Source organism: Plecotus auritus (assembly GCF_963455305.1).
Source record: "Plecotus auritus genome assembly, chromosome: 13".
Taxonomy (NCBI): Eukaryota; Metazoa; Chordata; class Mammalia; order Chiroptera; family Vespertilionidae; genus Plecotus; species Plecotus auritus.
Window position 1 is genome coordinate 23,722,890 of NC_137779.1, and position 21,013 is coordinate 23,743,902.

Consider the following 21,013-nt stretch of genomic DNA (forward strand, 5'->3'; position numbering starts at 1 on the left):
CAGTGAACTTCCATCTACTTACTCTCAGACCATCTCTAACACTTCATTGTGCCTTGGAGGCAGCTGGCAAAGGTAGAGAATCTGTTGCCTACCTTACAGTGACCGGTCAGAGTGCGCAGCGCGTGTCTATCCTATAGGGGACACTCAAAACCACCCTCTCGGGTGACGTGACTCCCTGAGAGAACGTGCCCAGGGCAGCTGAGACGCTGGGGTTGGGCGCTGGCATGAGAAGCCGCTCCATTTCTTCAGAGCTGCGGGGGGAGCCTTTCCTCAAAGGGGTAGCTTCCTGGGTCAAATCCCACGTCCTGGCCTCGGCAGACGCCACCCTCTATCAGGACTTCATGCGGACAGACACCTGGAAGAGTCCACGCTGAGGCTTAGAGGCCTCAACTCGCCTCCCTCAGAAGGAAGCAGTTATCACCCTCCCGTCAGCATCACCCAGGTAAGTGGGAGGAGCTTGGACAAGCCACACAGAAATGGGCTCGCGAGGCCCGTTCGTACCTTCAGCTAAGCAGACAGGGAGCCGGGCTCTGACTCCAAAAGGGAGCTGCTCGAGCTGGACTCAGAATAAGCTGCTTGGCAGGGAGGGCAAAGCTCCGAGCACCTGCAGCCAATGACATCACAGAGCCTGGGGGTGCGATACTAACGCAGGAGGCTCGTTTGGAGTTTGAGAACCACTGAGATGAGGCACAGCACCTGCGCCGCCCAGTGAAAAGCGGGGCTTTGCCATTTAACCCCGAGGAGGATTGAATGTCGGCTGCCGGCTCCCATTAAGCATGGCAGTAAACTTTCATTGAGCGTTTGGACCTATGTCTCTAGTACCAATTCCAGTTCCTTCCTGTTTCTCAGATGTGGAATCAGGACTAGAAGGAGATGAACTAGCTATGATTCCAGTCGGTCTATAGGAGGACTGAAATTGGTGGCATTTTAATCTTTATTCTCATCAAAGAGTGCTTTCCTCCCTCCCCAGACACAGCCACTCACCACTGTTAACTGTCCGTTTTTATCTTTATAGATTTGTTCTTCTGGTCCCGTGTCGAAAACTATTGTGCCTTCTCTTCCAGGACTGATATAAAACTGTAAACTTAAAATACACAAAAAATGCTGAGTTACTGACCTGGTGTTACCTTTTTCTCTCGGCCTTTGCTCTGCAAAAGAAATTCATTTAGGAAGTTTTACTCGTTTCAAGGTTGAACGTGTTTGATTATAGAATGTGAGTGCATGTTTGAGTAATGCAAAGACGAAAACCATTTCCATAACCGGGAAACTTACCCCATGTCTCTGTAGTTAGCCTAAGATCAGTTTAGCTCCTTCACTTTCAAGGGGCCAAGCTGGTGTCTGGGTAACTACATGTCTTCATACTACAGCTCTCCTGGGCTAGCTCTGCCCTCAGAGGCAGAGCAATACAGAAGCGCCACTTTCCACGTACCCACCTCTCGCTGTTCCTCTACATGGGGATTTACTCAGCAGGTTTTAAGGATTGGGGTCATAATGGGAGAAGTATGAGGGAGCCGCCTGCTTTAGGGGTTCTGGGAGCAGCGCTGAGGGTCTGTGCACGGTCCCTGCCCAGCTGTGTGACGGTGGCACCCACGTCAGAGCTGCCGAGAGAACTGAACAGGTACTCTATGCGCCAGGGATTTTTCCTCTATGTCCCAAAGAAATGTCAGCGCTTTTCCCTCATCATTCTGTAGGCAGCCTGCAAAGTGGAGGCCCCCTGTGCTCAACCAGCTGACCTCCAAAGCAGGCTGCCACAGCACAGGTGTGGCTGCCAGCTGCTTGGCCGAGGCCCACCCCACACTGTGACAGCTTCCCCCAGGGGTGTGAGCACCGCCTTTGAATACTGGATCACAAGACCCTGTTCCCTTAGGTCAGCCAGTGGTCACCGACTTCATTTCTCTGGAGCCCCAGGCTTTGGGGAGAGGGAAAAAGTTCTTCATCAGAAGGGCAGGGTACCCGCTGGAGCAGGGGTGGGGAACGTCCGGCCCAGGGGCCATCTCATCAGATCTGATCCTGCCACGGCAACTGCAGTCAGGACTTGAAATTCAATCAATCTAAGGCCCTTTTCATAGCAACAGAAGTTTTAAGTTGATGATTTTGTGTGGCCCACAAATAACGTTATAAAGATCCAAATGGCCCGTTGGCAGAAATAACGTTCCCCACCCCTGCAGGGAGGCGGGCACGGGTGACAGTTAACATTCCCATCTTCCTGGATGCGTGAACAAGCATTTGAGCACTGAACGCCTTCCTCACTGGAGATGAAATCTCCTACCTTCCTTGAACAACATGCACGATGTTCTCCTTCTTAACCAGCATGACGAGTTTCGTCACCGCTTCAAAGACGTGCTCACACTGCAAGATGGCGTCCCCCTGCGGTGGGGAGGAGAGGACGGGGCCATTTCACCGTCGTCCACCCAGCATCTGGGCGCCGTGCCGTGGCCCTCAGCAGGGACAGGTGGCCGTCAGTTACCTTGTGCTTGTTGGCTCCTGGTGAGACGTGAATGACTAAGAATCCATCCCTCAGGTTGCTGGTAGAGACACCTGCAGACAGACTGCAGTGAGGAGCCAGGAAGGGACTTGACATTAACACAGGTGCAAGGGGAGGTGCACCTCGGGGCTCCCTAACCCCACCCTCTTCCCTCCTCGCTGGGCCCAGCAGGGCGCGGGGCCTCCTCAGACCGTCAGCGTGCTGTTGGGTGTCGAGGTTGTGCACCCAATAAAAATGGGCACGCAGAGGGCGACGGCTGTCCAGCCCGGACATGAGTGAAGGGGGCACCTCTGGATAACAGCCCCCTACACCGTCCTCCTGGGGTGCCGGGAGCTAAGTCCGCCCAGTGACTGGCCCCGAGGTTGCCTGCGTCTCACCTCTGAGTGCCGAGTACTCTATTTTCTGCTTGATTTTGGCCAGTTCCACCACGTAAGCAGCTTTCTGAGTGAGGATGAGTTGCCGCTGCCGCGCCTTGAAGCCTTTCCTGTCGTATTTAATGACCGGGATGCCATACTGCAAGGAGGTGACCGTCACGACGAGGGGAAGGCTCGAGGGGGGAGGGGGTACAGGCTGAGTTGCTGGTTACTCAGAGGCTCAGCCAGATTTTGCATAAACAGGGTTTTCCTACACCCTGGTGCTCTGCTAGGTGGATTTTGTTAGGTTTTTGAGTTTTTTCTTAATCCTCACCCAAGGATTTCCCCCCATTCATTTTGATCGAGAGACATCAATTGGTTGCCTCCCTCATGTGCCCCAACCCAGCTGTGGCCCGCTGCCTCATGGTCTGCTCTGAGAGGTCAACAGAGATGCCCTCTCCTTAAGGCTCTGTGGGCATGAGAGGCCTCAGCCTTAGGAGCATCCAGTCTAGCCACGCGGGTTTCTGTTCTCCAGGGGATCAAAGTGACAGCAGCCAGCAGAGCCCCCGAGAGCTTCCAGACCTCCCTGGGATCGCACCACTGAGGCAGGCAGCGCAGTCAGCACCCAGAGCCCCACAGCGGGAGCCCGGGCCGCCCACACGCACCCCGGCACGTACAGGGTGCTTCCAGGCCTGCTCCCCTAGAAAACAGGCCCCGGCCTCAGGCTCCATCCGGAATCCTGCCTGAGACCGGGCCCCACTCCTCCGTACCTGGATTTTCTCGTTGCCGATGAGCTGGAGCACTTTGGGATTGATGTCTCCTTCGTCTAGGAGGGAACAGAGCACAGTGAGTCATCGCAGAAGCCACTGGCATCCGCTGGCTTTCTGTCCTTCTGTGACCGAGACCCCAGCTGGGGCACAGCCGCGGGGAAATGCTACGGAGTTGAAATTTCCCCTTTGGCTTTTTAAAACGAGGTAAATGAGTCGGTAAATGGGGAAACGTACTTACCTATCCGACTGTTGGCAAAGGGTTTATTCAGACTCTCCGCGTAGCCTTCCTTCTTTCCCCTGAAGACTGCGCTGGCGACCGCCTTCTGCTGCATCTGGAGACACAGTTCAATGTACCACAGCGGTGGCCACGGGCCTCCGGACAGGCGCGCTCCAAGGTCCACGTATGGCACGCCTTCCCGGAGACGCTGTGGGAGCTGTGTCACTTCCACACAGACATCCGAACACACTCCTGGCTTCGGCCAAATGCCCTAAAAATTACTCTCCTGGCAGAAGCGGAGTTGCTGCTTATGCTTGTTCTTTCCCACCTGCACTGGCTTCCTGGAAGCGGCATGTGCAGAATTCCGGGGAGCAATTTGTTGCTCCTAGGCCAGAGGTTGGCAGGCTCGAGCCCACGGGCCAAAGCCAGCCTCCGGTCTGGTTTTGTAAGTCAAGTTTTACTGGAGCACAACTCTGCAGTGACACGCTGCCTCTCGCTGCTCAGGGGCTCTTGACAGCAGAGCTGAGTAATTGCCACAGCGGTCCCATGACCCCCAAAGCCTGAAATATGTACTCTAGCCCTTTAAGGAAAAAGCCTGCTGACCTGGGACGAGCATAAACAAAACCAGACCTCCAGCACACAGGGGTCCTGCGTTTGCCCTGCAGGGGCCATCTGGACTGTTCCCATGGTAACAACGGAGTGATGCAGATTATTAACAGCTGCCACTTAACAGGGCTCGTGCTGTGTTTAATCATGTGCACGAGGCGTGTGCCTTAGCTGACAGGCGAGGTCTGCTAACTAGTAGTTCAACCGTAGGGCCAGCGCCCGCCCTTCCACGCACCCCACGTCCCTACCAGCGCTTTCCTCTCGGCTGTGATCCCGCGGCAGTACTTCCGAACCAGGTTCCTCACGCACATTTTCCTGAGCAGATCCGATGCCTGTGTGGAGAACACACCCTTTTTTCGACCCGTCTTGGTCTGTGGCCACCAAAATAGCTGTGAAAACCTAGTTGAATTCAGTTCGATTTAAAGTGCGGCGTTAAGACCTTACAGTCCAGAAAGCAGCTAATCTGACCTCACGCTACCTTTTCACTGCTGCTAGCTAGTGCTGCTTAGTGAATGCACGTGAGTCGCCAGAGACTCTCTCTAAAGTGAGATTCCTAGGGATGCTGGCTCAGTGGGTCCAGGTTGGAGCCGAAGAAGCTTACAGTCTACAGCGGGTCCTCGGGCCATCTTCAGAGAGGCGCTGTGGTAGGCGACAGTCACCTAACCCTTTGGAAGGCTACCCCAGGACAGACACCATTTAAAAGTGGGCTGTAGCCCGGGCAGCATGGCTCAGTTGTTGAGATTCAATTCCTAGTCGGGGCACATGCCCAGAGTGTGGGCTCAATCCCCAGTGTGGGGTGTGCAGGAGGCAGCGATCAGTGACTCTCATCATTGATGTTTCTCTCTCCCTGACTCTCTGAAATCAAAAATACATATTTACAAAATAAAAGTGCTTTGTGTGAGAGATTCCAGTGGCTTTATGCTCCCAGTGAGGCTATTACGGACTCTGAGGAGTGAAACTTCTTGTGCCACACTTTGCACGGACGCGCTTGGCTGAGGCAGCCCTCCAAGCCCAGGAGGTCCACATACCGACACAAAAGCTCCGTCAGTGCCCAAGCCCCTTGCCACACGAGTCCCAGCGGAGTCCTTACGTTTTCCAAGATGCCAGGAGGCCTCAGCCAGCGCTTGTCCAGGACATTCTTTGGGACGTGATACCGAAGATTCAAGATGTAATTCTTGCGCACAAACACGACAAACTCCTCATTGTCAGGACAAAGAGGCTTGTCGCGATAGATGAATCCCTTGATGAACCTGAATTGGAAAGCGTTACGTTCGTTTTCTGACCTGTTTCTTCCCCGAGTTGTGGATTCTCTCCACTCGTTTGCCCACAAGAGGCCACAGGACAGCGATTATTTTGATGGTCACATCGGCCAAAGCCAGTGATGTCGCCCACAGGCTCAATCTACCCCAAAGATCTGCTCCGTTTCACCCACACTATTTCTTCTTTGTTTTTAGTAGCTTGAATTAGTTGCCAACAACAACAACAAAAGAGAGAGGTGTTACATGCAAGCCAAATTTCCAGCTTTCCTGAAAAATCCAAAGATCGGCCTGGCATTTATCCTTGGCAGCTGTCATCTGAGAAGGAACGAGCATTCCAGTTGGCCGCGGTCCCCACCGTACCTTACTGTCTTATCCCAGCTCATGAGACCCACTTACGGTGCCCACCTGGCATCAGAAGGCATTTGGCTTGGTGACTTTTGAGCTAGACTAAGAGAAAACTACAAATGGACTAAGTTGCAGTCACCATCCAATCAGGGTGCTCAGAGGAAAGAGCTGAATTCCTCAGGGTTGACATCCCAAAAGGAGGATGACCTGTCCGCACAAATCCAAAAAACCCAGCCAAGTCCATGACCTCGCCCCTCCCCCGCCCCCCGCCGCACACCCACACCGGGGGGCCTCCCTCCCTCCTGCACCCGAAAACTTGCCTCCTTATAATCAGCACAGCCCACTTTCTCCTCTCGATCTCCTTCCGGGCCAGGACTCCACGCCAGTGGGTTTCGAGTGTGATGGCTGAAAGAGTCCGCTGCCGTTAGGAGGTGAGCACCATCACGTTGACTCCAAAAGGCATTTTCAGAATCAGCCACCCACACCACAGCCATCGGCACGCCCACCACGGCGCTCGGCTAGGCCCGGAGATGCAAAGTGGGGTGAACGCCCTCAGTTCTTCCCTGGGGGGTACTCGGGGGGGGGGGGCACTGAACCAGGAGACAGAGGAGCGTGGGGCGCTTCAGGGGAAGGCCCAAAATTACACAGAGGACCCGAGCTGCCCGGGGTCCTTCTCAGGGGCGAGAGTGGCGCTCCTGTCTCTTTACACGTGTCTTACCAGGGGTGTGGTTTGTCTCGCCGTATCTACTTTGCTTTCATTGTCTACATTTTAAAATTGGGATACATAGCCCTGGCCAGGTGGCTCAGTGGTTGGGCATCCACCTACGAGGTCATGGATTGTTGAGTGGTGCGTCCATAGATGGTAATAGTTTTTACAAACCAAGGGAATTATAAATGCAAAATTCAGAAGACTGGGGGGGGGGGGCGGTGAAAAGTGGGAAGGGACAGAGGAAAGGGACTCGTTCGTAACCTTTTCAAAAAGTTATTCTTCAAACGTGCATATGCTGTGGATCAAATAAAGTACGTCCATGGAACATAGAACACTCTGTCATCCTCTCTGGTCAAGTGAGTGAGTGAGGGAGGGAGTGAAAATGAGAAGAGGCCCCAGAACTAGACCTTAACCCCCCCACCCTCCCACACACACAACAAGGTTTCAAGGATGGGCAGCGGGGGGAGGAGATGAGAAGTCGCCAGGCCCATGGCCAACTGGAAGGTTTCTGTGTAATCCTTACCTGCTCGTCTTTTTCTCACATAGACTCTTCTTTCCAGGCAGGCTTTGTACGTGGCTTGAATCCTCGCCACTTAAAATAAAACAAAAGTTTGGGTGGAATGACTTTCGTGTGAGCCTCGCTGTAGCTGTGACCTTCACGGAATGTCAGAAGTGACCTTCGGGGTATGCGGTGCAGAGGGGGCGAGGAAGCCGCGTCACAGGTCACACTCAGCCTGGCTGCCTGGAGCTTTCTCGTCCTTCCTCTTGCCTTCCCCCAGGGCAAGGCCCCGAGCCACCATCCGGAGGGCCTGGTTCCATGTTGGGCATTCCAGTCCCCCCTCACTCCCCACCCTGCACCCAGCAGCAGCACATTCGACTAATGGGCCTGCAGGTCAGGTGGTGAGGAAACTTGCTACCAAGGCAACGCGTGCACCTAAGAGGGGGTGTGACCCCAGGGCTGCCGGACCACACATAGGACCCATTCCTCGAGGGCCCTGAAAACATGAATGTCACATCCCCTGGGAGCTGGTTCAGCCCCCACCCCCACCCCACCCCCGCAGCCAGCACCTGCCCATTAACCAGATCTCAGTGATGCGCCTTGACCGGGAATCGAGCCCACAACCTTCTGGTGCCCGGGACAACACTCCAGTCAGCTGAACCACTGGCCAGGGCACTATCTTGATCCTGCTTCTCAAAGCCAGTGCTTCTAGCACTGTATCAAACACCATGATGAAAATGTAGCCCAAGCTAAGCTTCTCATTTCAGTCTATTGAAGTCAGGACACACGGAAAAAAAAAAAAAAATCATACCTAATTGGTGTTTACTAAATTCAAAGGCATCTTCCGTGGCGAACAGAGTCCTGGGGAAGCGAATGAATATCTTGGTTCTAGAAGTGAAAACCAAGGTGTTTTAATGGTTAATTGGTCAGTTACCATCTCAGTGGGTCGCCGAGTGGTCCCCCCAAATTCAGGTGCACTCAGAACCTCAGAATGTAAGATTCTTATTTGGAAATACGATCTTTGCAGAGGTCATCAAGGGTAAGGCTCAAGGTCAGATCATTAGAGGGGGACTCTCAATCCAAGCGTGTCCTTATAGGAGACGGGAACACACAGACACAGGGAAGAAGGCCATGTGAAGACAGAGGCGGAGACGAGTGATGTGGCCACAAGCCAAGGAATGTCAGGAGCTGCTAGAAGCAGCAAGGAAGGATCCCCTAAAAAGCGTGCCGACAGCTGGAGTTTGGACTTCTAGCGTCTCAATCTGAGAGAATGAATTTCTCTTGGTTGAAGCCAGCTAGTTTGTGCTAATTTTTATGCAGCCCCAGAAAACTGACACACCATCCTAACCTGCAGTAAAATGTTTTCCTGCTCTAATAAATTATTCAAACCCCAACAGGGACTTGTGGGAACCTCCCGTTTAGAGCCGCTCGGTCAGAAGCCCAGGTGACAACCTGGACTTGGGACAGGCATCTGCTGTGGGGATGGAGCCGTCTTATAGGGCGAGGCCCTTCGCCTGTGGGGTCTGCCACTCTCTCCAAGTAGACAGTGTCAGGATTGAGTGAAATCGTAGGACGCCCAGCTGGTGTCAGAGGTGTGGAATGTTTTGAGTGAGCCAACTACTGCCCCCCACCCCCAGTAGGGGTGGTGTTTGAGTCTCTGCCTCATCCCGTGTGAGGGAGACACACGGGAGAGGGTTTTGCTTTAAAGAGCTGCATTTAAATTCCGTGGATGGAAGTATCTGCTTTTACATCTACGTCATTTCCTGAAAAATGCATCTCTGGGCTCCAGATGGATGTGGATCAATGCCCCAAACATCCTGTGACTTCCCAGCCACTCACCTCCCTAGCTTGTACTCTTCTGGTTTGTAGCCGATGTATTTGATCAGCCGCTCTACGCCCTCTGCTGGAGGCCCGCGCCAGTGCGGCCAGGTGTCTGGGCACAGGGACTTGTACCTGGGGAGAGAGGCACATCCTGACCTTCCACCATCCTCCCACCAGGGGTCGCATGCCAGCCGCCCCGCGTGCTGTCGTAGACTCGTTCCTTGCTTGAATTCAGATATTTGGCCAAAAAAAAGAAAAAAGAGAGAAACTATTTCAATCGGGTGGGAGGTTTGGGGCCTGTCTTCATAGAACGATGACATCATCAGACACCTCAAGAAACTCAATTCCACTCCTCGGTATCCAGGGCGGGGCCAAAGGTTTACGCTGTCAGTATGTGAAACAGGGTTTATTCTGGTGTTATTACTTATTATTGTATTATTTCCCATTCGAACAACTGTAAGCTTTTTGTCCCACCCTCTATATGCAAGACAAGAAAACATGTCCACGCAAAAGCTTATGTTCATAGCGTCATTCATTATTCAGAATACACAAACGGTAAGACGCACAGTGTCCATCAGCAGACGAATAAGAAGATAAACAATGTGCTATCACCAGCCTATGAACGCCATGCGGCAGGGGTGGGCCTGCCGGTTCTCTGCAGCCACCCAGCTACTCGGACAGTGCTGGTACCGGCAGGTGCTCGCTGGTATTTATGGGAAGAATCAACGAGCCCTAGACAGCAATAAAGTAGGAAAGAGACGTATGAAGTTCAAAAAGTGCAGGAAGATGGGAGCGTCAAGTGTGTGTTGGGGGGGGGGGCAGACAGTAGCTGCTACTTCCTGCCATCCTCACCAAAAGGGGGAAAATGAATGAGATGAGGGTAAATGAATAGCTGCCGAGCAAAAATGGTGTACGCCCATTTTTCAGATTTTTGCAAAGGGGGTACATCCAAAAAAAACCCAAAAACCACCTGGTAAATAGTCTGGCAGTTCCTCAATTAAACACTGAGTTATCATCTGACCCAGTAACTTACTCCTAAGTATATGCTAAAGAAATGAAAACATGTCTCCACACAGAAACTTGCCCACCAATGGCCCTAGCAGCATTGTTGGTAATAGCCCAAGAGTGGAAGCCACCCAAGTGTCCGTCAGCGGGTGAGGCTAGCCACACAATGAAGTATCATTCAGCCGTAAAAAGGAATGAATTATGATCCATGTTAGGACATGGATGAATCTTGAAAACATTATGCCGAGTGAAAAAAGCCAGACACAAAAGTCCACCTATTTTATGACTTCATGTGTATGGGAATTACGTCCCCCCCTCCCCCCAATTCTGTGCGGCTCCTATGCCCACGTTCCCACACCCTCTTCTCCTGACAGCCCATTAGGCGGAGGGGATCAGCCCAACACTGACAGCACTAACCCATGCCTGCCCCCTGGTGGCAGGTGTATGCATTTGGCCTTGTGCTGCTTCAATTCCCGCAAGTTGGGGTCTTAGTGAAATGAAGGGAAGCCGATAAACTGAGTTGGCTTTCTGTTCTTGGAAATATTATGTTTATCGCTGTCACAGCCTCACGGCAGGGAAGAACCAAACAGGTCCCTGAGGGATGGTGTTTGAGTCTCTGCCTCATCCGGAAACTCACACCTCACCACAGCAGTTCCCCTTCTCCGTGTTCCCTTTCCATGGTTTGAGTCCCCCACGGTCAACTTCAGTCCACAAACATTAAATGGAACATTCCAGAAATAAGCAATGCACAAGTTTCAAACGGCATGCAATTCTGAATAGTGTGATTAGGAATAACTGCACCGTCCCGCTCTGCCTGCACGCTGTACACGCACCTGCCCATCAGTCACATAGTAGCCATCTGAGCCATCACATCACCGTCTCAGTGTCATGGTGCTTGTGTTCAAGTCACACTCATTTTATGTCAAACAGCCCTAAAGCACAAGAGTAGGGCTGTGGCAATTCTGAGAAGCTGAAGAGAAGCCGTCGAGCGCTTCATTTAAGTGAAAAGGTGGAAGTTCTCAACTTAAGGCAATGTATCATCTCACATCATCGCACGAAGACGAGTACAATATAATCAGATACTTTGCGCCCTGACCGGTTTGGCTCAGTGGATAGAGCATCAGCCTGCAGACTCAAGGGTCCCAGGTTCGATTCCAGTCAAGGGCATGTACCTTGGTTGCGGGCACATCTCCAGTAGGGAGTGTGCTGATCGATGTTTCTAACTCTCTATCCCTCTCCCTTCCTCTCTGTAAAAAATCAATAAAATATATTTTTTTAAAGATATTTTGAGAGAGACCAGACTCACATAACTTCTATTATGTCTATTGCTCTAATTGTTCTATTTTATTATTGTTGTTGTTACTCTCTTTGCCTGATACATAAATTAAACTTTGTCAGAGGTATGTACATCAGGAAAGAACATATCTGTAGGGTTCAGTCCTATCAGCAGTTGCAGGCATCCACTGGGGGACTTGGAACATCCCCCCCTCCCCTGCACACGGTTAACGAGGGTCTACTCTAGGAGTTTGGCTTTACTGGCTTCAGGTCAACAAAACAAACTTTACCTTTGCAAGAAATGCTCATATTTCCGCCGGTACGCAAAGCCGGCCCGCCTCACCCGCAGGTGCTCCATCAGCCCCAGGTACTTGATCTGGTGCCTGATGAGGAAGTCGTCAAACTTGCCTTTGAAAACAGAAGAAAGAGTGACAGTCAAGGACCCCCTGGCTCCATTTCAGCCAGCAGAGACCAGAGGAGAGCCTGCAAGCTGACGGCCTGTGAGCTGGATCTGGCCACACACATGCTTTCTTAGGCCCGAAGAAAACATGAGTGTTATTTTATGGGGGGATTTTACAAGGAAATCTGGATTTCTGGTTTCTCTTGGAAAAAAACAAAACAAAAAACATGAAGTCTGGCCATTGTAGGTCTAGAGTCCCACCAGACGACAACAGCTGGAAGGGAGTGCTGCCCTTTTAAACAGGGTGTGCCCTCCCCATCTGCCGCAGTCCCCTCCACTCCCTATTGCCTTATGCCCAGTCTGCTTCCCTCATTTTCTTCCTGCCTGGCCTCTGCACGCCTTTGACTGTGTGGCTCTGTTATTATAGACCATGGCGTGGGTTTAGAGAATACCGAGTCATAGACCATTTTGTAAGACTTCGCTGGCTGGAGAGAAGCAACATTGCTTCCCCTCCCCTCTGGCGCCTGCCTGGCTCAGCCGAGCTGAGCCAAAGTCTGAGCAATGCTCACTCAGGACCACATGCCCCCGCCCCATTTACCTTCTGTTACTTTAATACTAGAGGCCCGATGCACGAAATTCGTGCAGGAGGCTTGGCCCTCGCAGCCCCGGCTTCGTCCGGAAGGTTGTCCGAACTCTGCTGTTCGGTCTAATTAGCATATTAGCTCTTCATTATATAGGACATTTATATTGATTTCAGAAAGGGAGAGAGAATCATTGATCGGCTGCCTCCTGCAGGCCCCCTACTGGGGATCAAGGCCACAAACCGGGCATGTGCCCTGGACTGGACTCGAACCCAGGACCCTTCAGTCCGAGCCAGGCCGGCTAGGGCTACCTTTTTTATTAAGAATGAAAAGGACTGCCAAAACCGGTTTGGCTCAGTGGATAGAGCGTCGGCCTGCGGACTGAAAGGTCCCAGGTTCGATTCCGGTCAAGGGCACGTACCTTGGTTGCGGGCACATCCCCAGTAGGAGGTGTGCAGGAGGCAGCTGATCGATGTTTCTCTCTCATCGATGTTTCTGGCTCTCTATCCCTCTCCCTTCCTCTCTGTGAAATATCAATAAAATATATTAAAAAAAAAAAAAAGGAATGAAAAGGGCTCCTGCCCAGAGGACAGGGGCCGGCCGGCGGTGGTGGTGAGGGTTCTAACGGAATTCCGTCTCGGTTTCCTCGCAGCCTCCTCTCCCCGAGCTCGGGGTTCGGAGCGCCTCGCACTCACTAGGCTCCTTCCTCTCGTTGGGCTTGATGCAGCGGATGTAGGAGGGCTCCTTGGAGATGAGGATTTCCAGAAGGCTGCTCAGGCTGGTCTTAAACTGAGTCCCCACCTACAGGGAGAGGGACGGCTGAGGAGACGGTGCCACTCCCAGGAATAACCAGAAAACGGTGAGGGCGTAAGACTCCGGCCCTTTAGACCCCAACTCTCGAGGCGGATTGCTGTCGCATTTTCACCCGTTAAGAGGCGGCTTTGGACGTCCTGGCCTGAGAAGCCCTTTGAGTCCCACACGCTCGACAGAGTGTCCCACCTGTTACCATTTTGCCCATTAAGAGAAGGGTGTGGCCCTGGCCAGTGTTTCTCAGTGGTCAGCGCATCAGCCCACACACCAAAAGGGCTGCAGGTTTGATTCCCCATCAAGGGCACATACCTGGGTTGCAAATCCACTCTTACCCCCGCCCCCGTCGTCTCTCACATAGATGTTTCACTCTCTCTCCCCTCCCTCCCTCCCTCCCACTCTCTCTCTGAAAAACAATGGGGAAAAAAATATCTTCAGGTGAGGCTTAACCAAAAAAAAAGAGAGAGACAGAGTGAGAGAAGGATTTGGATGCCCTGGCCTGAGAAGCCCAAGGTCAGTATGGCTGAGCAGAGGCTAGAAAAGCATCTACCCAGAATGCCTCACTCACTCGGCACGGATGCCGTTAGTGCCTCGTAGGAGCCAGCATCGCTGCCAAGCCCATCACCACGCCCTCGTTCCCGCTCCCTTGTCACTGAGCTTCCTTGACGGCACTCGCCCTACCAAGTCCTTTGTCTGATGTCATTTTCCTGCAGCCTCCCCACTAGATCGTAAGCCACGAGCTCAGGGACCTTGTCTGCTTTGTTCTTGCAAAGCCCGTGCCCAGCCCAGGGCCTGACTCATCGGGTGCTCGGTGCACGTCTGCCAGCAACCACACTGGGTGCTCCCCTGGGAAGTGTGTATCCAATAGAACCCGCTGCAGAGTGGCAGCTCCAGGACAAGGGGAGGGCTTACGAAAAGCAGGGAGCCCACGGTGAGGGCACCCTCGGGGGGAGCTTGCCATCTTTCCAATTCCACACGGGCATGCTTCCCACTCACCGTCGGCGACCTCCTGCGGTTCTCCAGCTCGGCCGCCAGGAAGCACTCCTTCAGGATGCCGTTTCTGCACCTGCACAGCACCTGCCAGCAAAGAGAAATGAGTCCGTGCGCGCGGTCCCGGAAACCCCGAAGGTGAAAGGTTTGTACAGACGCCTCAGTGTCTGTTCCAGCCGTGGCACGCTGGCATTCTAACACGATGCCGGGAGAGGAAGTTCCAGAACAAATCTGCCCCCAAATCAGTGTCGGGGGGGGGGGGGTGTCTCAGAGCCATCAGAAACACGCGTGGTTCCGTTTCAGACTGACCTCTTTCAGATGCCTGTAGAGGAGATCATTGTTCTTTTCCAAGAACCCTGCAAAACATTGAGTAAGGGATACAATGGCTTTGCCGGAAAATGCAATTCCATTCCCACCAATCGCAAAGGGAAATCCTAAAAGCAATCTCACGATTAGACGAGTCCTCAGCCTTGGCATTGGGACAGCTTGGGCTGATAACTCTGCTGCGGGACCCTCTTGTGCCGTGCAGGGTCCCACAACCTCCCTGGCCTCCACCGTTAGATGCCAGTGGCATCTTCTCCACTTGTGACAACCAAATGTCTCCAGACACTGTCAGGCATCCCCCGGGGACATTGGGAGAATCTATGCCGACTTTATGGCATACACGCTCCATTCTCCATCCTGGTGTGCTGCCACGGGAAGGTAAAGCCTTCACACTAAGCATCGTACATGGGAATGCACAGCCTTCACACTAAGCATCGTACCCGGGAATGCACAGCCTTCACACTAAGCATCATACATGGGAAGGCACAGCCTTCACACTAAGCATCATACCCAGGAATGCACAGCCTTCACACTAAGCATCGTACATGGGAAGGCACAGCCTTCACACTAAGCATCGTACCCGGGAAGGCACAGCCTTCACACTAAGCATCGTACCCGGGAAGGCACAGCCTTCACACTAAGCATCGTACCCGGGAATGCACAGCCTTCACACTAAGCATCGTACATGGGAAGGCACAGCCTTCACACTAAGCATCGTACATGGGAAGGCACAGCCTTCACACTAAGCATCGTACATGGGAAGGCACAGCCTTCACACTAAGCATCGTACATGGGAAGGCACAGCCTTCACACTAAGCATCGTACATGGGAAGGCACAGCCTTCACACTAAGCATCGTACCCGGGAATGCACAGCCTTCACACTAAGCATCATACATGGGAAGGCACAGCCTTCACACTAAGCATCATACCCAGGAATGCACAGCCTTCACACTAAGCATCGTACATGGGAAGGCACAGCCTTCACACTAAGCATCGTACCCAGGAATGCACAGCCTTCACACTAAGCATCGTACATGGGAAGGCACAGCCTTCACACTAAGCATCGTACCCAGGAATGCACAGCCTTCACACTAAGCATCGTACCCGGGAAGGCACAGCCTTCACACTAAGCATCGTACATGGGAAGGCACAGCCTTCACACTAAGCATCGTACCCGGGAAGGCACAGCCTTCACACTAAGCATCGTACCCGGGAAGGCACAGCCTTCACACTAAGCATCGTACCCGGGAAGGCACAGCCTTCACACTAAGCATCGTACCCGGGAATGCACAGCCTTCACACTAAGCATCGTACATGGGAATGCACAGCCTTCACACTAAGCATCGTACAGCACCCTGGCCTGTTAGCAAAGAACTCCCCCCCCCCCCCACCCAGTGAATGGCATTGAGACAATGGCGAGGGCACTGAATTCCGGGGGAGACTATGCCTTAGGCGAGGGAACGCTGGGATGGAGGTGCAGCATTTCCTCAGAGGACGCAGTGGCCCTGCCTGGCTGTGACCTGTGCCCGCGGCACTCACCTTTGGTGCAGTAGGTGACCGCTCCCGCGTAGTGGAACAGTCGGAACTCCATCCAGCCAATCCTCTTCCAGCCCTTTGGACCCGCCAGCTTCCGGCTGCAGCGAGATGGACACAGACACAAGCTGAACCTTTCTACGTCACGGCAGCAAAATGCACCCAAGTACAGAGCAAAGGGAGAGGCCTTTGACGGTGCTTGGGAGCCAGCAGTCAGCTGAAGGCCAGCACGGACAGCTGACCACCTGGGGCAGCTCCCAGGAAACCCTGCTGCCCATTTCGTCCTGGCTGGAGACCGAGGGCTAACGTGAGACCCTCCCTTCCCACACGCACCGAGGAGTAAAAAACGTCATGAACCGCGAAACACATTCACTTTTACAACGAAGTCACTTCCATTTTTCCCAGTGACAGCCAAGAAACGATTTTACCACCTTACATTTTTATGATGGCGAGAGACTAAAATACTCATGAGATATCATTTTTTAAATAGCTTTTCCTTGACATGTATATACATATGTATGGACGCACACATATCCTAAGTGTATACAGCTCAACAATCTTTCTTCCGTGAGTGTGCGTGTGTGATTTACCCACATCACTGCGTGGAGTGATAGACTGTTCATTCTAACGGCTGTATTTTATTCCATATGTGAATATACCACAGTTTGTTTTTCCATTCTTGATTCATTTAGTTATCCAATTCATTTTACATAGCATTTTAACATTCTACAACAGGTTTGATAAAGCCACTAGTATTCATGGGATCCTTACTATGGCCAGAAATTGCACTCGATGATTTACACAGTCATTTATAACTCTAGAGGGTAGGTATATTAACATCCCCACTTTGCAGAATGGGAAACACAGACGCAAGAGTGTTGCTTGGCCCTAGTTGGGTTGGCTCAGTGGACAGAACATCGGCCTGTGGACTGAAGCATCCTGGGTTCGATTCCGGTCAAGGGCACATACTTGGGTTTCGGGCTCGATCCCAGTAGGGGATGTGCAGGAGGCAGCCGATCGATCATTATCGCTCATCATTGATGTTTCTATCTCCCTCTCCCTTCCTCTCTGAAATCAATAAAAATATATTAAAGGAAAAAAAAAGTGTTGCTTGCCCAAGGTCAAGTGTCTAAGTGGCTGAGCTGGGGTTCAAAACAAGGCCTTTGGGACTCCAGAGCATATGTTCTTAAGTTCTCTCCTCATCTCAAATTTAGTTAAATTTCTAGTTGATTTTCTGGGATGCTGTAAATCCTCTATGTTTGGATCTGTGTGGTGGCTATTGGTACACACAAATACAAAAATTCATCAGGTTGTACACATGAGATATACACATCACTATGTGTATTTTCTACCTGAATTTTTTAAAGAAACTATTTCATGTACATGTGGACATGTCCCAAATGAAATGATCATGAACAAAGCAAGATACAAAAATCTTTTTAAAATCTGACTTGGGCCCAGCCGGTGTGGCTGGTGGTTGAGCATCGACCTATGAACCAGGAGGTCACAGTTCCATTCCCAGTCAGGGCACATGCCCGGGTTGCGGGTTTGATCCCTGGTGTGGGGTGTGTAGGAGGCAGTCGATCAGTGATTCTCATCATTGATGTTTCCATCTCTCTCTCCCTCTCCCTTCCTCTCTAAAATCAATAAAAAAAAATTTTTGACATGGAATTCGAGTTTGATTTTTTACTAAGAAAAAGGGTGCATATACAATATGTTCTTGGAACGGTGGCAAAACAACATATAATAAAACCACTTTTGCCATAAGCTGTTTGATATAAATAAGAGTCAAGTTCCTACGGCATCTCATCAACCTTATAATGAAACGTTATCTGACAGCCTGCTGACTATGATGTGGTGCATCATAACGGTATTTCTATTATGAAGACATAGCTGTACTCTTGGGGAGCACCGCCCACATCCCTAAGAAAACGGGTATACCGTGCAATGATGCCAACAGCTCATCAAACAATACCTACGTTTGGAAATGTGCATGCTTCCCCACTTTCTCTTCTAATTTCTCCAGGAAACTCAAGTCAGAAGCAGGACCAGGACGGATACATTCTTCATCCTTCAAAGGAAGAAGAGAAGCCTTGAGCCACAGCAACACACTCCACCAAGTCCAAGTTTAAACGCTCTCACCAGCTCTGACAATGTCCTGGACTCAAATGCGGTTGTCTCAAGTTCAGGTGAACATTTCAGGGGCGGGGGCCTAACCCATCACATGTCCTCAGATTTTTTCAAGAGAACCACGGAACCAGATACTGGAAATTCCATGAAAAATCAACTCCACCACCCACCGAGCTGACGCTTATCTCCAAAGTCTTCCCAAGGACACGCCACAGCTTCCATGCCCAGCTGGCTTACTCACGCAACCTCATTTTTCCCCTAACTACGCATCTCTGGCAAAGAACATACAGATCCCCTTTTACTCAGAGCAAAGCCTCATGGAAAGCAAACTATAAAACCACTTGGGCCTAACGACTCATATTTCTCAAGCTATGCCTTTCTATTTCCTATTCTGGGCCCTCAGCAGTAATAACATTTCATTGGCCATCTTCAAAAAAATAAAGATGAGCCTGGCTGGTGTGGCTCAGCAGTTGGGAGTCAACCCAGGAACCAAGAGGTTGCCGGTTCAATCCCCAGTCAGGGCACATGCCCAGGTTGCGGGCTCCATCCCCAGTAGGGGACGTGGAGGCAGCTGATCGATGACATTCCTCTCTCGTTGATGTTTCTATCTCTTTATCCCTCTCCTTTCTTCTCTCTCTCTCTAGAAATAAATAACAACATATGTTTTAAAAAATTAAAGACGAATTGACCATGTAGCTTTTATTAAAACAACAGTAACAACAACAAAAACCAAGTTAAGGTTGGCGAGACAACTCTCATTAAGTAGCATTTTTACGCTGATCTCATTTATGGAGAACCAATGGGATTAAGTACTTTTTACTAAAATATCTTTTTTTGTTAATCCTCACCTGAGGATATTTTTTCCCATTGATATTTTTAGAGAGAATGGAAGGGAGGGGGAGATTCAGAAAGAGAGAGAAACATCGATGAGAGAGCCCTGACCGGTTTGGCTCAGTGGATAGAGCGTCGGCCTGCGGACTGAAAGGTCCCAGGTTCGATTCCAGTCAAGGGCATGTACCTTGGTTGCGGGCACATCCCCAGTGGGAGGTGTGCAGGAGGCAGCTGATCGATGTTTCTAACTCTCTATCCCTCTCCCTTCCTCTCTGTAAAAAAAATCAATAAAATATATTTTTTAAAAAATTAAAAAAAAGAAAAAGAAACATCGATGAGAGAGACGCATCAACTGGTTACCTCCAGCACATGCCCAGACCGGGTTGGACATTGAGCCTGCAACTGAGGTACAAGCCCAGGATCAGAATCGAACCCAGGACTCTTCAGTCCACGGGTCGACACTCTATCCGCTGAGCCAAACTGGCGAGGGCCTACCATATCTTAACATACTAGGCTAGCCATCCCTCTGAGCACTGAATGTACACACACTCACGTAGGTCAGCCCACGCTTCCTGGGACCCACTTCCCCAGATGTCCCCACGGCTGGTGCCCTCACCCCCTTCAGGTCTTTGCTCCGATGTCACCTTCTCGGTGAGTCCTTCCTGAACCATCAATGACCTAACATTGAGCTGCCCTCCCCAGAACATCTCATCGGATCCTTTTCCTCCATTGCACCATCTACATAGGTTGCCCATTAACCTATTTGTTGTCCGTCTCTCCCTGCCAGAATTCAAAGCCTCCACTGGTTTTCCACTGCTGTGCCCCAACCCACAGGGCACAATCCTGGCACAAAGCAAGCATTCAATGAGTGTTTGTCGAATGAATGAGTGAATGAATGAAGCCTGAATGCTCACCATGGCACAGGCATGGCTGAGCCCTCTGCCTACACCATCTCACTAAATTGGTCCTTCCAGCTCCTTGCGGAGCGAAGTGCTGTTACCGCTGTACCCATTTCAAGATGCTACAAGTCCTTGCATGCGTCGTCAACACGGGGTGAATGGGTTCTAAGTCAACAGCAATTTTCTCACCAGGATGGAGATGATCCCTTTGTGCCTTTCTTCAACCAGGTCGCAGATGATCTTGTTGTTGAAATACTGAATCGGCTCCCACTAAAAGGACAACGAGGAGAGAATTTAGATGAGCAGAAGATGTATTTCTTTTAAATGGGTTTTCCGACATTTTTTTCGAAAATCTGATTTGTATCTCCAACGTTAAAAAAGAATAGTCCTTTCTGAATATCAAAAGAACTTCCCCGGGAAATAGCAGAGAAGGAGTACAGAATAGTTCTCAGCCCTAATCCCAGAAAATCGCCAATGAAATGCTATTTCTCAAGGAAATGTCTTTCACGAGGTTATCAAATGGGAAGAAAACACCAAAACGTTTACCTCTATCCCTTCCATTTCATATTCCGCCTGTTCCGCCTTTAGGGTCCTCTCGATTAAGAGCTGCTGAAGCTTCTCATTGCAGTAGTTTATACAGAACTGTTCAAAACTAGGGATGCAAAAAAAAAATTTTAAAACTAAAGCTATGCAGGTAGGCCAATTTTTTAAAAGTTGTACTTTTTTTAAAAAATATATTTTTATTGATTTCAGAGAGGAAGGAAGAGAGAGAGAGAAACGTCAATGATGAGAGAGAATCATTGATTGGCTGCCTCCTGCACACCCCCCACTGGGGATCGAGCCCGCAACCCGGGCATGTGCCCTTGACTGGAATCGAACCTGGGACCTTTCCGTCTGCAGGCCAATGCTCTATCCACTGAGCCAAACCAGCGAGGGCAAAAGTTGTACTTTTTTTAAAAAAAAAATTAAATTTATTGGAGTAACACTGGTTCATAATTATATGTTTCAAGTGTACAATCATCTGTATATTGCATTGTGTGCTCACCCCCAAAGTCTAGTCTCCTTCAGTCACCATACATTCGCCGCTCTTTACCCTCTTCATCTCCCTCCCCACCCCCCCACCCTGCCCCTTTCCCCTCTGGTAACAACTACACTGTTGTCTGTGTCCCTAAG

The 21,013-nt window shown here is 51.0% G+C and overlaps 1 protein-coding gene across 1 annotated transcript in view; it reads right to left on the reverse strand.

Annotated features, from left to right (window-relative positions):
* Positions 1 to 221: 221 nt before the first annotated feature.
* The window catches only part of MYO1H (myosin IH), a 34,085-nt gene continuing 13,293 nt past the window's right edge, over positions 222 to 21,013 (reverse strand). Inside the window, exons 11-31 of the mRNA XM_080650755.1 lie at positions 20,387 to 20,492; positions 20,030 to 20,110; positions 17,960 to 18,051; positions 15,987 to 16,081; positions 14,432 to 14,478; positions 14,129 to 14,209; positions 13,021 to 13,126; positions 11,635 to 11,752; positions 9,083 to 9,196; positions 8,055 to 8,131; positions 7,268 to 7,336; positions 6,344 to 6,440; positions 5,522 to 5,681; positions 4,680 to 4,763; positions 3,847 to 3,940; positions 3,609 to 3,664; positions 2,863 to 2,998; positions 2,468 to 2,538; positions 2,270 to 2,367; positions 985 to 1,084; positions 222 to 355 (exon numbers count right to left, since the gene is read on the reverse strand). Of these exons, the coding sequence (XP_080506881.1) occupies positions 332 to 355; positions 985 to 1,084; positions 2,270 to 2,367; positions 2,468 to 2,538; positions 2,863 to 2,998; positions 3,609 to 3,664; positions 3,847 to 3,940; positions 4,680 to 4,763; positions 5,522 to 5,681; positions 6,344 to 6,440; positions 7,268 to 7,336; positions 8,055 to 8,131; positions 9,083 to 9,196; positions 11,635 to 11,752; positions 13,021 to 13,126; positions 14,129 to 14,209; positions 14,432 to 14,478; positions 15,987 to 16,081; positions 17,960 to 18,051; positions 20,030 to 20,110; positions 20,387 to 20,492 (1,906 nt within the window). The 3' untranslated portion in view covers positions 222 to 331. The remainder of the gene's footprint in view (positions 356 to 984; positions 1,085 to 2,269; positions 2,368 to 2,467; positions 2,539 to 2,862; positions 2,999 to 3,608; positions 3,665 to 3,846; positions 3,941 to 4,679; positions 4,764 to 5,521; positions 5,682 to 6,343; positions 6,441 to 7,267; positions 7,337 to 8,054; positions 8,132 to 9,082; positions 9,197 to 11,634; positions 11,753 to 13,020; positions 13,127 to 14,128; positions 14,210 to 14,431; positions 14,479 to 15,986; positions 16,082 to 17,959; positions 18,052 to 20,029; positions 20,111 to 20,386; positions 20,493 to 21,013) is intronic.